The sequence below is a fragment of the Coffea arabica genome, chromosome 1c, assembly GCF_036785885.1.
Source record: "Coffea arabica cultivar ET-39 chromosome 1c, Coffea Arabica ET-39 HiFi, whole genome shotgun sequence".
Taxonomy (NCBI): Eukaryota; Viridiplantae; Streptophyta; class Magnoliopsida; order Gentianales; family Rubiaceae; genus Coffea; species Coffea arabica.
In genome coordinates this window covers 8,839,670-8,854,647 of record NC_092310.1, presented here as the reverse complement: position 1 = coordinate 8,854,647, position 14,978 = coordinate 8,839,670, and the positions used below count along the sequence as shown (strand labels likewise).

The 14,978-nt window shown below is 40.4% G+C and overlaps 3 protein-coding genes and 1 non-coding gene across 4 annotated transcripts; all 4 read left to right on the top strand.

The window, feature by feature from the left end:
* Positions 1–584: 584 nt before the first annotated feature.
* Positions 585–1,394, top strand: LOC113691359 (uncharacterized). Its single transcript, XM_072084380.1, has 3 exons — positions 585–886; positions 966–1,071; positions 1,140–1,394. The coding sequence occupies exons 1-3, from the start codon at positions 585–587 to the stop codon at positions 1,392–1,394; spliced, it is 663 nt and encodes a 220-aa protein (XP_071940481.1).
* A 713-nt stretch (positions 1,395–2,107) lies between these two features.
* On the top strand, positions 2,108–2,179 carry TRNAN-GUU (transfer RNA asparagine (anticodon GUU)). Its single transcript has one exon. It is a non-coding gene; the product is annotated as a tRNA-Asn (tRNA).
* Positions 2,180–11,062: 8,883 nt separating this feature from the next.
* On the top strand, positions 11,063–12,324 carry LOC113737716 (uncharacterized). Its single transcript, XM_027264899.2, has 2 exons — positions 11,063–11,683; positions 11,845–12,324. Exons 1-2 carry the CDS (start codon positions 11,063–11,065, stop codon positions 12,322–12,324), a joined length of 1,101 nt encoding a protein of 366 aa, XP_027120700.2.
* Positions 12,325–12,391: 67 nt separating this feature from the next.
* LOC140038853 (uncharacterized) lies at positions 12,392–14,708 on the top strand. Its single transcript, XM_072084363.1, has 4 exons — positions 12,392–12,682; positions 13,495–13,632; positions 13,719–14,192; positions 14,241–14,708. The coding sequence occupies exons 1-4, from the start codon at positions 12,392–12,394 to the stop codon at positions 14,706–14,708; spliced, it is 1,371 nt and encodes a 456-aa protein (XP_071940464.1).
* The last annotated feature ends 270 nt before the right edge of the window (positions 14,709–14,978 follow it).

Here is a 14,978-nt window from a genome sequence, read left to right as displayed (position 1 = left end):
TTTTTAACAATAGCAAAAGACAAATAACAAAGCAAACAATAAATTAAACAAGAACATAGAAATTTATGTAGTTTAATCAAATTGACTTACGTCCACCAGTAGATGAGCAAAATTCTACTATAAATAAGAGAGTAAAAAAATACTTTACGAAAGTGTTCCTAAACCCAAAAACACCTAATACTAAAACACAATGGAGTCCAAAATAATTTTACTAACAAAAAGGTTTAACGACCCAAAGACCAAAATAACCCACTAAAACTTTTTTCGTTTGGTGTACTTAATCTTATCATAGACCCACTCTCTTAATAGCCAACTAAGGGAAAGATTCCCTTGTACAAAAGGCAATATGGAACAAATCACACATAACACAATTGGGCAGTAGTAGGTGAAGATGTGATAAGAGCAATTTACTATTTTTAGCAGAATTACATGTATTATCCCTTAAACAACACTATCCTTGCTTTAATTCCAAAAGTTGCCAATGCGATGCCTATAAGAGAGTTCAGACCTATTGCTTGGTGTAATGCAGTATACAAATGCTATTCAGTGGTGCTTACAAATAGATTAGAAAAGTTATACCTGACATGATTGGTGAGTACCAAAGTGCCTTTATGAAGGGTAGGCAGATCGTGGATAATGTGCTACTGATGCATGATTTGGTTAGAGTTTATAACAGAAAAGGGGATCAGCCCAGAGCGGTCCTAAAAATTATTATCATGAAGGCTTATGACACTCTACAATGGGATTTCTTATCCTTCTTCATGCAGAAGTTGGGATTTCCTGAGAAATTTATCAGCCGGGTTAGAAATTGTGTTAGCACTGCTCATTTTTCTGTTAGTCTAAATGGTTCACTTGTGGGCTATTTTCATAGTGAAAGGGGTTTGAGGTAAGGAGATCCCTTATCTTGTTACTTGTTTCTCATCGCTATGGAGATTTTCTCACTTCTTTTTGCTGCTACTATAAAGAAAAAGTTTCAACTTCTATCCAAAATGCAAATTGTTAGGCTTGTCTCATCTGGCCCTTGCAGATGACTTGTTCATTCTGTCAGCTGGAACTATTAAATCTTTTCAGGTGATTAAGGGGACCATTGAGGAATTTCATGCTATGTCTGGCTTCAATCCAATCTTGATAAATATCAGGTTTTCTATGCCAGCTTGGAGAATTCTACTCAGGATATACTTTCTGACTTGATGCAAATGAATGCTGGTGCATTACAAGTCAAACACATGGGCCTGCCTCTTATATCCACTAGGTTGAGTTACAAGGATTGCCTCCTTGTATTAATAAGTTGCAATAGAAAATTCATGGCTGGCCAAATTAAAAACTCAGCTATGGTGGAAGATTTCAACATATTAAAACTATATCAAATGGTTGTCAACTTTAATGGTCTTTAGCTTTTATCCTTCCCAAAGGAGTAATCAAGAAGATGGAAAGCATCATGTCATCCTTTTTATGGCCTAGGAAGTCTAAGATATATATATCTCCCTGTCAGCTTTCCAATGCAATTTTGAATAGTTGAACGGTCGATTCTTTTTTTATCGGCTTAATTTTTGTCTTTACGATTTATTTACTTTACATTACAACATTAATTACATCTTTATGAATGAAAATGGAGAATGTCTCATTAGTTAGAACTCCTAATTACAATTTGAAATATATGATATAGAATCAAATAAAATAAATATATAGAAGTATAAAAAAAGAATTCCAAATGTCATTTGAATTCAAAAATGAAAAATTTAACTAATTTAACTATACTAAAGCTATTTACTATCTAATAGTAGATGATAATTTGAATTTAATCGAGTGATAAAAAAAGGAAAGTTAAAAAATCATCATATAATAATCTAGAAATTGCAATAGAAAAGAAATATAGACTAGAAACGACATCTGTTATGTCAATGACACCAAAAGGATATTAAATGAATGGATTTGGGGTATGGATGAAATATAATGAAATAGAGCCACTTTGAATTTCCCTCTGAAATGAGGCATGGAAGGGTGCCACTACGAATAAGTTCCGGGGGTTACGAAGGAAGCTTCTAGCTCATATTGGTCATGGGTTGAGAACAGGAATTGAACTCTATAAGATCTAATCTCCCATTGTTCCTCAGTAGCTCAGTGGTAGAGCGGTCGGCTGTTAACCGATTGGTCGTAGGTTCGAACCCTACTTGGGGAGATTTGATTTATTCTGAATTCTTTAATTCAGAATAAAGGGGCTCGCTTTGTCCGTTAAGAGTAGGTAACCTGTTCCTTGTCTTTGCATTTTATCTCATCGTATCACATTCTGCGAGATTTGAAAATCACCATTAATACCTCGGTGTAGGTCCGGGATAATTCTTTGTTCCATAGCCCTGGGGCTATTTACAACTAGACAATTAAGAATTCTAAGATGTACTAGTACTAGCATTGCATCTTTGATGCAGTCATCGATTCTCCTGAGAGGTCACAATTGCCGCGAGATATAAGAAGGCTTTTTTGTATTTAGTCCAACCAAACCAACCATAAATTATTCGAACTAATATTAATCTCCAAAATGGATCTAATTGCACTTCACGCTCCAAATTTTTGCTGATTCAATGAATCTTTCTCGGGTGAAACGGAGGATATCTCAATCGGGGGAGAAAACAGGGAAATCCCATAGGATCCAATATGTCTGACAAGTTGCACTATACGTCAACCCAAGATGCATCTTCCTCTCCAAGACTTTGGAAAGTTATTTGGAGGAGATTTCTCAAAAAGTATTTAGTGCCCATTTCGGCCAACTCTCTCGATGATTCCTATAGGACGGGGCCAGCGAGAATTAATTATTGGGGACAGACAGACCAGTAAAACAGCAGTATCCACAGATACGATTCTCAATCAACAAGGTCAAAATGTAATATGTGTTTATGTAGTTATTGGTCAAAAAGCTTCTTCTGTGGCTCAGGTAGTAACTACTTTCCAGGAAAGGGGAGCAATGGAATATGCCATTGTGGTAGCCGAAACGGCGGATTCCCCTGCTACATTACAATATCTCACTCCTATATTAATAATCAAAGAAAGAGGTATATTTTGTACTCTATTTGTGTATCCCTTTTATTTATACCTACGAAATACCAGACGAAATAGAGTACTTAGAAGGGATATAATGAAATTCTTTAATTGGTTCTTCTCAAAGGAACGATCCCTTTTTTATTTGACTGATTGATGGGGCCAATAAACAATTCATTTTAATAAAAATGATATATAATTATATACATAGCTAAAAAATCTAAATACTAAATTAAATAAAATAATAATAAAAAAATGGTGTCTTCTTTTTTTTTTTATCCGAAACGCCTCGTGATCTTCAACCAATTATGCGCTTCAATATAATTACCAGGAGTAAGCGATATAGCCTATTTCCAATACTCAGCGGCTTGATCGAACCAAGCCTCCACTATTTTCGAATCTCCCTGTCGAATGGCCTGTTCTCCATGGTCGGAATAGGTAGGTCAATCCCTTCCCTTAGAACCGTACTTGAGAGTTTTCTACCTCATACGGCTCAGCAATCAATTCTTTTGGTGTGCCATTTTAATCTATTATATCTAATGAATGGGATTTCTATGGATCTATCCAATTTATTCGGATTAGCCAAAAGAGGTTAATTACATGAGTTTCAAACTAAAATTTGGATTCATAATCCAATCCGTTTTATTTAGTTTTGTCCTTTTTCCCACCTTCAGAAGAATAAACTTTCCCTATTGTTATAATTTTCTGAAAGGTAACTACCTCGGTTTCATATAAAATCTATTATAGAATTTTTGAAAAAGACTCTTCTTCATAAGAAAAGACTTACTATCTTTGGGATCTGATCCTACACCGCTGCTCAAAACCTTAGTGGCTCGACTCCATTACATAAGTGGATTCCTAATTTTTATCTCACACCATGGGATGAGAGGGATATCTCCGATCATGACATAAGTACGCAGTTATTATTGTATTGGCCAAAAACCTTGCTAATTGATCTTTACGGTGCTTCCTATATCAATTAGATCCGTTTTTATCCATAGAAAAAGTAACTAGAAATATACGTTTTATTTAGTTTTGTCCTTTTTCCCACCTTCAGAAGAATAAACTTTCCCTATTGTTATAATTTTCGGAAAGGTAACTATCTCGGTTTCATATAAAATCTATTATAGAATTTTTGAAAAAGACTTTTCTTCATAAGAAAAGACTTACTATCTTTGGGATCTGATCCTACACCGCTACTCAAAACCTTAGTGGCTCGACTCCATTACATAAGTGGATTCCTAATTTTTATCTCACACCATGGGATGATAGGGATATCTCCGATCATGACATAAGTACGTAGTTATTATTGTATTGGCCAAAAACCTTGCTAATTGATCTTTACGGTGCTTCCTATATCAATTAGATCCGTTTTTATCCATAGAAAAAGTAACTAGAAATATACGTTTTATTTAGTTTTGTCCTTTTTCCCACCTTCAGAAGAATAAACTTTCCCTATTGTTATAATTTTCTGAAAGGTAACTATCTCAGTTTCATATAAAATTTATTATAGAATTTTTGAAAACGACTTTTTTTCATAAGAAAAGACATACTATCTTTGGGATCTGATCCTACACCGCTGCTCAAAACCTTAGTGGATCGACTCCATTACATAAGTGGATTCCTAATTTTTATCTCACACCATGGGATGATAGGGATATCTCCGATCATGACATAAGTACCATGAGATGATCATCTTAGGGTGATCCTTTTGTCGACGGATGCTCCTATTACACTCGTAGTCTCTGAAGGATGAGAACCAACTATGTAGCATCTACATCGAGAATTCAAGTATTGTATATGTCATTAGTCCGATCCTTTGTAAGAACTACTCATACTAACGAACTTACAAAATGTATCTGTTTATCATAAAGAGATTCGGCGTTCTTGACCCTGCTTCACCTTAATTGTTATTTGAACAAGTAAAAGTTCTGTCTTGGTCCGAGTGGAGATAGTATTTCTCTTCTGCATGTCCATGGAGTTTTGAGTCACTATGGGGCAAAAGTAAGTTCGAAGGAAGTGTGCCAGCCATTAAAAGAAGGGGGCTTGGGGCTAGTAGATTTCACTCTCTAGAACACCTGTTTAGTACGTAAACTCCTGTGGAATCTGTGCGAGAAAATGGATTCAATGTGGGTTAAATGTGTGTATGCTTGCTGAAATAGAGATCAATTTGGGCAGTACAAGTCCCTTTTGACTATTTCTTGGTTTGGAGGAAATTGCTTAAAATGCGAAATATAGCTCAGCCTTTTGTTAAGAAACTGATAGATGATTGAAAGTACACATTCTTCTGGTATGATCAATGGCAACCAACGGGTCCACTATACAAACACTTCCCTGGAAATTTGCTTAGAAATTTTGGCTTATCTATAAATGATCCTATTGCTAACCGCATTAAAGGTATGAATTGGAGATGGCCATGTGGATGAAAGTTTACTACTGAAGTACGACTACTCAAACAACATACTCCCGTTGATTTCTATCCATTTCCTAAGAAGAAGGATAAGACACGGTGGGCGCCAATTGAAGAGGTTATTTCTGGACGGCCAAGCCTAGCTAATCTAATATGTCCTCTTCTTGAATGGGGTGATTTTGTGCTGTACTTTTCCTGATACGCACACTAGACGGGGCTTTCTCCTCGGGATACCTCTGATGATTAAGTTAGTTTCGAGGGAGAATGAATAATGGGAATGAAAACAGTAGAGTTCTTACCACCTTTCCCTCCCCCCCTTTCTGAATGAGGGGGAGTGGTATTTATAGGGGACAAGTTGGAGGAAGGAATAGTGAGCTCCAACTCCCTAGAGCCTGGCAGGGATTGAGCGTGTCCAATCTGATCTGACATGATGGAGCAGTAGACAGGTCTCGTTAGATGCCTTGTCCGCCATTCAGGTGTCGGGTTCTCCGATAAAACCTCAGATGTTGTGTCATGCACAGCACCAATCCGAGGTACCAGTGGATGTGGGAGTCACCTTGGTTATTCGCATGCGATTTCTAGCCAAGGTGGCCAAAACTGGTAGCAACCCATCCCAAATAATAAAGGACTAGCTCGGTATGGCTGAGCCGGGATGGCCATCCTCGCCTAAGAACTCTGGCTATTTCATCGTAAAATCCGCTCTACAAGCTATCAGATAAGCTGGTCCTAAAGTTCCATGGTTTAAGCTAATATGGGTAAAAGATTCGCTCCACTATTTTCATTATGCTCTGATTGTTATGTAAACGAAGGTTATATACTAGAGACAGGATGAAGAAATGGGGATGCTTCATTGGGTCATCAGAGTGTGCATTATGTGGTAATGCAGAAGAGTCAATGCAATATCTTTTCTTTGAATGCATGATAGTTGCAGTAGCATGGCAAAAGATCCTAGCAATGCGCTTTATCTCTAGAAGTGCCTATTCATGGTCTATGGAGTTGGGTTGTATGCGTACAAACTAGAAATTAGACTCTATCTTGATTGGTTTCGCAGGCTGGTATTGAGCGTGACCATGGACTGTGTGTGGAAAGCCCGGAACGAGGCTATACATCAAAATATCTAGGCGTCTGCTGTTAGCATCGTGAAGACTGTTATTGACACCATGAGGCATATTGTCCATTTTGGGAAGGAGTTCCATGTAATAGGACAAATTGGGAACTTTATTTTGGAGGGGGGATTTCTCAGAAGTGCCTTGACAAATGCTAACCCTTTTGTGCAGACTCTTAGTATTAGTGTATAGAACATATAGGTAGGTACTCGTAGCTTCTGCTACTATGTATACGCTTTCCTGTCATTATCAATAAAATCTCAAATTTTGTCCAAAAAAATTTTTTGTTGGTATATCTTGGGTTTTCTTTATTATTTTTGCATAAGAGGAAATTATAAAAGAAAAGAAAAGACATAAGAAGCCAACTCTCATAATTGTTTAAAAGAATGAACAAAAAGGGGAAAAAAAAGAGAAAATGCAAAAATGAAAGAGGAAAAAGAGAGTTGGGAAAATATACCATAAAAGTTGAGAGGGGGGGAGGGAGTGTAACTCACTCAAAAGTTCAAGGGATTTAGAGCAATTGCCCTCCCTAATAAGACATTAGCACATGAGGAGAATCTCCAAAGAAAATGTGAAATAGTGGTCATATAATGTTTTTAATCTTTATAAATTTGTATCTTTTTTTAATTTTTATTATTAGAAGTTATAATGATCACAAATTTTACAGTATAACAAAGTATGTGTTGGTTATGCATATAGAATATTTGTATAGCATTGAATTAATACATTTAGGGTTTAGAAAGAAATTAATTATTAATAGCAAAAGAAACAAATAAGCATATGGTAATAACATAATTTTTAACCAACCATACATAACACAAACATAAATGAAAATGCTAGTTTCTTTGTTTATTCGATATATACTTTTAAATTGCTAATACATGTTAAAACAGTTAAATAGCTAATACATACTTTTATGTATTAAAAGTTCTAGTTCACTAATGTATGTTCACATAGTTAAAGTGATTGTTATATATGCTCTTGATTATGACAGGTATATAATATTTTCTCATGCTATATAATTTGTCATGAATTTCCTGATAGTGTAAAGAAATAAATAAATAAAATAAACTAAAATAAGAATGAAAATTATAACTTAAAGAAAACTAAAATATTATAATAAGCACAATTAGTAATACCAATAGCAAAGTGAAGGACATAGTGACATTAAAGAACTGAAAAAATTAAAATAATATAGCAAAAGTATTTTTTTCTCTAAAACATCAAGTAGAGGACAAAGTGTTTATCAAATGAATTCAGGGGGATAAACTACAAATGGAGATAAAGCTCAATAGAATTTAATGTATTTAAACAAAAAAAAGGCTAGCGGCAAATTATAAGCCAACTTATATTCTTGGCATATTAGATGTTTGAAAAAAAAGAATATTTTGTGATACAAAATTTTTATTTAAAGAAAATAAACATGTTAGGACATATTCAATGAGTAAGGAATAAAAAAAGGGTAAAGAATAAAAAGACAAAAAGTACTAAAGTGGGCAAATTTCTCATAATAATGTTGATACACGAAATCATCGTAAATGTAGTGTAATGTAGGGTTTGTGTCTGAAATAAGGGTCGCCGTAGGTACTAATATCAGTGCAAAATAAATCCGATTTATTTTTGGAATTTTTTTCAACAGCGTAAGAATTTTTTAAGGTAAGATTTTCAGCTGAATATTTTGTTTTAGTCGTAGATGGACCATTGATTAACATTTGATCAATGATTGTGATTTGAAGGTGCAACATTTTTTTTTAATTCTATTGCCGCACAAAATTTGCGGCAAATGAACTTTTTTTTTAAATGCTGCACATTAAATTTGCGATGGAATTTGTGGGCCGTTGATCCATTTCATCAATGGATGGAAAATTGCTGTAGATTCAATTCGCTACAATATGAATTTTTTTAACAACATATCTGATTTGCAGTGATTTGAATTTTTTTTTTTGAAACTGCACGTCTGATATGCGGCAATAGCTATATAAATTCTAAAAGGTTCATGAAGCGTATTATGCATTGAGGTTCAATGTTTGGTCCAAATCTTTACTTTAACATTGAGTGATTTTACCTGTTTCCAACTGAGAAACAAAATGTTTCCCCAATTGATAATAGTATATGAGACAAGTTATTAGATTGCATATTCATGTGCGCAAAAAGAAAATCAACCAAGAAGAAAGGAAAACAGACATTCTGCAAGTAGCAAAAACAAGAAAATTAAAAAATAAAACTCAGGTACTAACCAAAAACTAATATTTCAGACAACTATTACGAACAAAGACTTGGCTCTAATTTAGTTCTGAATAAAGACTTCAGAACAAGTTCAAGCAATAATATAAAGTTATTTCATAAATGAGTTGAATGCTACATTACTTATCGTTATTTACATTAAATTTGCAAAAACACAGCCTACGGCGGAAACCCTAGGTGGGCTGCATGGCGGCCCCCAAGCCGCCGGATCTTCATGGCAATGCAGGAAGGAGCTTTGCTAATGTTGTGGTGGACGGATCCGGTCCGGCAGCGGTTGAAGGGATTGGTGAAATATCGAGACACCGAGGGGAACCGGCACTGCGGCTCTTACGGCAGGACATGATAAATCTGGCTGCTCCTTTTCGGAATGCACTAGTGGGGAGGTTTGCGGCATCTAGGCCATCAATGGAAGCAATACGAAAGTTTTTTGTGTCTCTGGGACTAAAGAGCGATTGTGCCGTCGGGTTGTTAGATCAGAGACACATCTTGATACGCCCAACTGCTGAGGAGGATTACACCAGATTGTTCTTGCGAAGGATCTAGTTTATCAACAATGCTCCGATGGTTGTGTCAAAATGGACAATGAATTTTCGGAACAATCAGGAGCCATCGATTGTGCTGATATGGGTAGTGTTTCCGGGGTTACCCATCCCCTTTTTTGCAAAACAGCAGATCTCCAAGTTAGCGGCAACGCTGGGGAGGGTGTTGAAAATTGATTCTGCAACCGCTACGCTTCGCAGACCGTTAGTGGCAAGGGTGCTAGTGGAGATGGACGTAGCTACGGAGCTAGCAAAAAGGATTTGGATAGGGGATGATGAGTATGGGTTTTGGCGGACGGTAGAGGTGGAGAACTGACCAGAGTTCTGCAAGTATTGTGACCGGATTGGCCATCAAGAGGCTGACTGTTTCCGGAAAAACCCAAGCTTGAAACCAGAGGCACCCAAACGTGATATCCCACGAAGGAACGAGAGGCAATTACAAGCTAATGCTCGACAGGATGCTCAGCAGAAGCATCCAGCAACTGAAGGCGATGCAGCAGCCCAGCCGTATAGCAGCAGTAGAGCCCAGGAACAAATGGCACAATCGGATGATTGTGGGCAGAAGGATCAGATGCAGGAGTTAGAATCAGAAAGAGGAGCGGACTCGCATCAGCGGGCCAATCTACCACTGGTGGAGGGGCAGGAGGAACGTATCCCTTCCGGGGAGGATGTAGGCGACAGCAGTACCATGGGGGGACCAAGTGTTCAGCAAGGCCTTGCCCAAAATCCTGACAAGGCAGTGGCTACAGAATTTGCGCGGACTGCGGTGGAGGGACAGCCGTTGGCGGCGACTGATAATGTTCTGCTGGGGGTCGCTGATAAGCAGGTGGTGACGCATAGTGGGGAAGGAGATGTGGCAGCATCTGCGAAGGATCCGATGGTTGTGGGGGCTGGGGTGATTACGGTGGACCTAATATGTGATAATCTGCCAACTGCTATTTTCAATGGGGCAGCATTGGCGTACAGGGGTTTGAGCCAGTCGTTTGATAACCAATGTGGCGGCAATCGGGACTCGGTTAGTGAAGGGGAGGCGGACGAGGATTTCGAGCAAGAGACTGCCTACTCCAGTGGGGGTCAAGACCTGAACACGAATGCGGCTAGCGTTGGAGTAAATGTCGACCACCAGGCCATGCTTGGCAATGGCAGAAAGCCAACAAAGAAAAAAGGGGTCTGGGTTTTGATCCCGTCGGACAGACAGCTTCGCTCGTCGGTAACAAGTTCTCAAAATTCCTCTCAATTCTTAATCCATGATTAGTGGCATATTTTGGAACATTAGAGGGGTTGCGAAACCTCCTAACTTGAGACGCCTGAAAAAGCTTATACGGCTGCATAACCTCAAATTTGTTGCTATTTGCGAACCAAAATTGGATGTTTCTTGTATTGATTCGATTAAGCTAAGACTACAGTTTGACTCGGTAGCGGTGAACCTCTCGGCTGATATTTGGGTATTCTTTAGCTTTCCTTTCGTGTGCTCTGTTATAGGTACGTTGGCACAGCACGTGTCGTTCTCAGTTCAACATCCGTGGTTAGCCAATCCGTTAACCTTTTCATTTGTGCATGCAAAATGCACATTAGAGGGGCGAAGGGCATTGTGGCAGGATCTACTTGACGATAAACCTGGCTCTCATGGCTGGTGTGTATGTGGGGACTTTAATGTCATAGTGGACCCTAATGAGAAGCAAGGAGGCCGTCCGTTTTCGAGTTCTGAGGGTGTGTAGCTATTGGCTTTTATGGAGGGGGCGGAAGTATTTGATGCGGGATTTTCTGGATCAAGATTTACCTGGTGTAACAATCGGCAGAGGCGAGACAGAATCTGGAAGCAGTTAGACAGGGTGCTCATCAACGGTGCTTTCACGGAAAGTGCTCCATCCTTGGCTATGACCCATTTGGCCCGCCATCCTTCAGATCATGCGCCAGTTATGATATCGTTTACCTCGCGCATGGACAATAAACCTAGGGCGTTTAGGTTCTTAAATCTGTGGACGTCTCATCCTGGGCTTCTGGATGTTGTTAAACAGGCCTGGCAGGTGGAATGTCCTGGCTCCCCTCTTAGGGCCCTATGTTCAAAACTACTGCGTACCATGCGGGCCATGCAAGAGTGGAATAAGGGCATAGTCGGGAATGTGTTCGAGGCTGTTCGGAGGGCAGAGGCATTGGTCTTAGCCGCGGAATCACGTACAGAGAGTGATGGCTCGGTGGAGGCTCAGGTAGAGCTCAGTAAAGCCCAGGCCGAGCTACGACATGCACTCTTGAACGAGGAGAAGTTTTGGGGTCAAAAGGCTAAAGTTAAATGGCTACGTTATGGTGATCGCAATTCTAGATACTTCCACGCCACGGTTCAACAACGAAAGGTGCAAGGTGCGATTCATAGAATTAAGGATGCAAATGGTGTGTGAGTCGACGATGATGAGGGCATCGCGGAGGTGGCTGTGCAATATTTCTCAGATTTGTTCTCGGATGCCGGGGGGCACCCAATGGTTGGGATCACCTGATTCCAAAGCTGGTCACGCAGGCAGAAAAAGTGACTCTGGAGGCATGTCCTACTCCCGAGGAGGTGAAAAAGGTGGTGTTTGAGCTAGATGGGGATAGTGCTGCTGGCCCGGATGGCTTCACAAGTCAGTTCTTTACATTTGCATGGGACATTATTGCAAAAGATGTTTATAATGCTGTTTTAAGCCTTTTCTGCGGGGCAGAGTTGCCTCGGTTTTTAACATCTACCTCCATCGTGTTAATTCCTAAAGTGCCAAGCCCTCACGATTTTTCGAAATACAGGCCAATTAGTTTGTGCAATTTTTTCAATAAGGTGTTGTCTAGAATACTGGCAGATAGACTAGCACGCATCTTGCCCAAGATATTATCTCCGCAGCAAATAGGGTTTGTTAAAGGTAGGAACATAACTGAGAACTACTTGTTGGCCCAGGAGCTTATGTCGGGATTAGGAACAAGACCCGGGGAACGTAGCGTTAAAACTAGATATGACAAAGGCGTATGATCGGGTCTCTTGGACATTCACTGTCCAGGTGTTGCGGAAGTTTGGATTCGGTGAACGGTTCATTGACATGGTGTGGCGACTGATGTCCAATGTCTGGTTCTCTGTCATTATCAATGGGGCAGCCTATGGATTTTTCAAATCAAGTCGTGGTATCCGGCAGGGTGACCCGTTATCGCAAGCACTTTTTGTTATTGGAGTTGAGGTGCTGTCTAGAGGGCTCAATAGCCTAAGCTTGCAGCAGGGGTTCGTGGGGTTTACTGTACCCAGGGGATGCACGCCGGTTACTTACTTAGCTTTTGCGGATGATGTTCTTATATTTGCCAATGGCTCCTCTAGATCATTAAAGGACGTTATGCTGGTACTATAGATGTATCAGCGGGCCTCGGGCCAACTGATGAATGCCCAGAAGAGTGGTTATTTAGTGCATCCGACAATGTCCATCACCCAGTGAAGGGTTATCGAACGCATTACTGGGTTCTTCAGGCAACATGTTCCGGCCCGTTACTTGGGTTTTCCGTTATATATTGGCCGATGTAAGTCCTCGTATTTTGGGGAGATGTGTCATGCTATAGCAAAACGGATTCTATCGTGGCGGTCAAAGCTTTTGTCTCCGGGAGGGAGGTTGGTGCTTATTAAGCACGTTCTATCTTCTATTCCAACGCACCTCCTGTCGGCCGCGATACTTCCAGCAGGGGTGTTTAAAAGCATCGAGCGGATCTGCTCCAATTTCTTGTGGGACTCCTTCACTGAGCCGTCGAATCATCATTGGATTCGTTGGTCACAACTTTGCTATCCGGTGGAGGAGGGTGGCGCAGGCTTTCGCCGGCCTCAAGATGTGTATAAGGCTTTTTCCTTGAAGCTCTGGTGGAGCTTTCGCACTGGGACGTCGCTATGGGCAGCTTTCATGAGGGATAAATATTGTAAAAGGGTGCATCCTTTTCAGGTGGATAGGTCTCCGTCAGCTTCGGCGACTTGGTGTCGTATGTTGAATATCAGTCGCCAGGCTGAAATGTCCATATTATGGTTACTCAATGATGGGGATTGCGATTTTTGGTATGACAACTGGTTGGGGAGAGTGGTGCTTTATTTGTTCGGACCCCGGTGGTTTCGACCTTCTTGTTTGTGGATGCCTTGGCTAATGGGGCCTGGAATGCTGGGCGTCTGTTGCAGGTACTCCCGCCAGCCATTGTGGCCACGGTAGTTCAGATCCCGACGCCACATGATCGGGGTCGGATCAAATGGTATAGATGCCGACGAAATCAGGAATCTTTACCTTGGCATCGGCTTTTCAGGAGGTCAGGCAAGGGCGTAATAGCTCGCTAATATTTTCTCGGTTATGTCATGCTAGTGTACCAGGGAAAGTTTCTTTCTTCATGCTAAGATTACTTATGCAGCGCTTGCCTTTAGATGATGTCGTCCGGGGGTTGGGGGTTCAGGTTGCATCGAAATGTTTCTGCTGCACGGCTGCCGCTGGAGAGACGTTGGAACATGTGTTCTCGACAGGACAGATTACAACGGCAGCTTGGGCATATTTTCAGAATATCTGTGGCATAGTGCATTCAGGTTCTGGTACCCGATCGCATTTACTGGCCTGGTGGTTGTCATCGCCCGCTTCGGGTAGGCTGCGGTTCCTATATGACATCGTTCCAAGCTTTATTTGCTGGAACATTTGGAAAGCTCGGTGTAAAGCAGTCTTTGACGGTATCAAGGTTCGGGCTGCTGAGGTCTGCGAGGCAACATTCAAGGATGTAAAGGCAGTTATTGAGATACACCTCAATCTGGTAGGTCATGTGCACAGTCTTCCTCTGCTGTGTGAGAGGGTGCTCCACTCCCCTGCGCGATACGAGTATAAAATTGTTCGCTGGGAGGTAGGAGGACACGGTTAAATAACATTGAATACGGATGGATGTTCAAAGGGTAATCCTGGGGCAAGTGGCGGAGGAGGCATACTCAGGGATTCTAGTGGTCGACTATTATTGGCATTCTCGGCTTTCCTGGGTGGGATGTCTAGTTTGCGTGCTGAGGCCTTAGCCATATTGACGGGTGTCCAGTTGTGTCTGAGGAAGGGGTTTTTTCCTCGGACGATCCAATCGGACTTGTTGCTTTTGGTAGGGATACTACAGCGGCGAGTGCAGTGTCCCTGGCACATCAGGAGGGAGGTAGAGCAAGTCTGGCAGTTGGTGGGAGTTTCTCGGTTTGTGCATTGCTACAGGGAGGCTAACAAGGTTGCAGATATCCTGTCTAATATGGGTGTTTCTCATCCACATGAGTTGGTCAGGTGCTACTCCACTGCGCAGGATCTTCCCACTTTGGCTCGGGGGGAGGCTCAATTAAATAGGTTGGGTGTGCCATCCGTGAGGAGAATCAGGGTTAGGGCTACATAGACTGTACCTACAGGGCCTTGTTCCTGATCTTTGTACTCGTTTTTGGTCTTAATAAAGCATTTGTTTAAAAAAAAATAACATTAAAACCAAAAAATTAAAAAAATGGATGACTTGGGCATATTTAATTTTCAATTAATTTTGTATTTTCAACTTGAACCTTAACAAATTTTTATAGGATGATTAATCACCATTTATGAAATTAGCACAATTTTTGTAGGTAAATTAAATTTTAGGCTTTCAGGGTTAGGGTTTAAGTATTAGGGTTTTGGT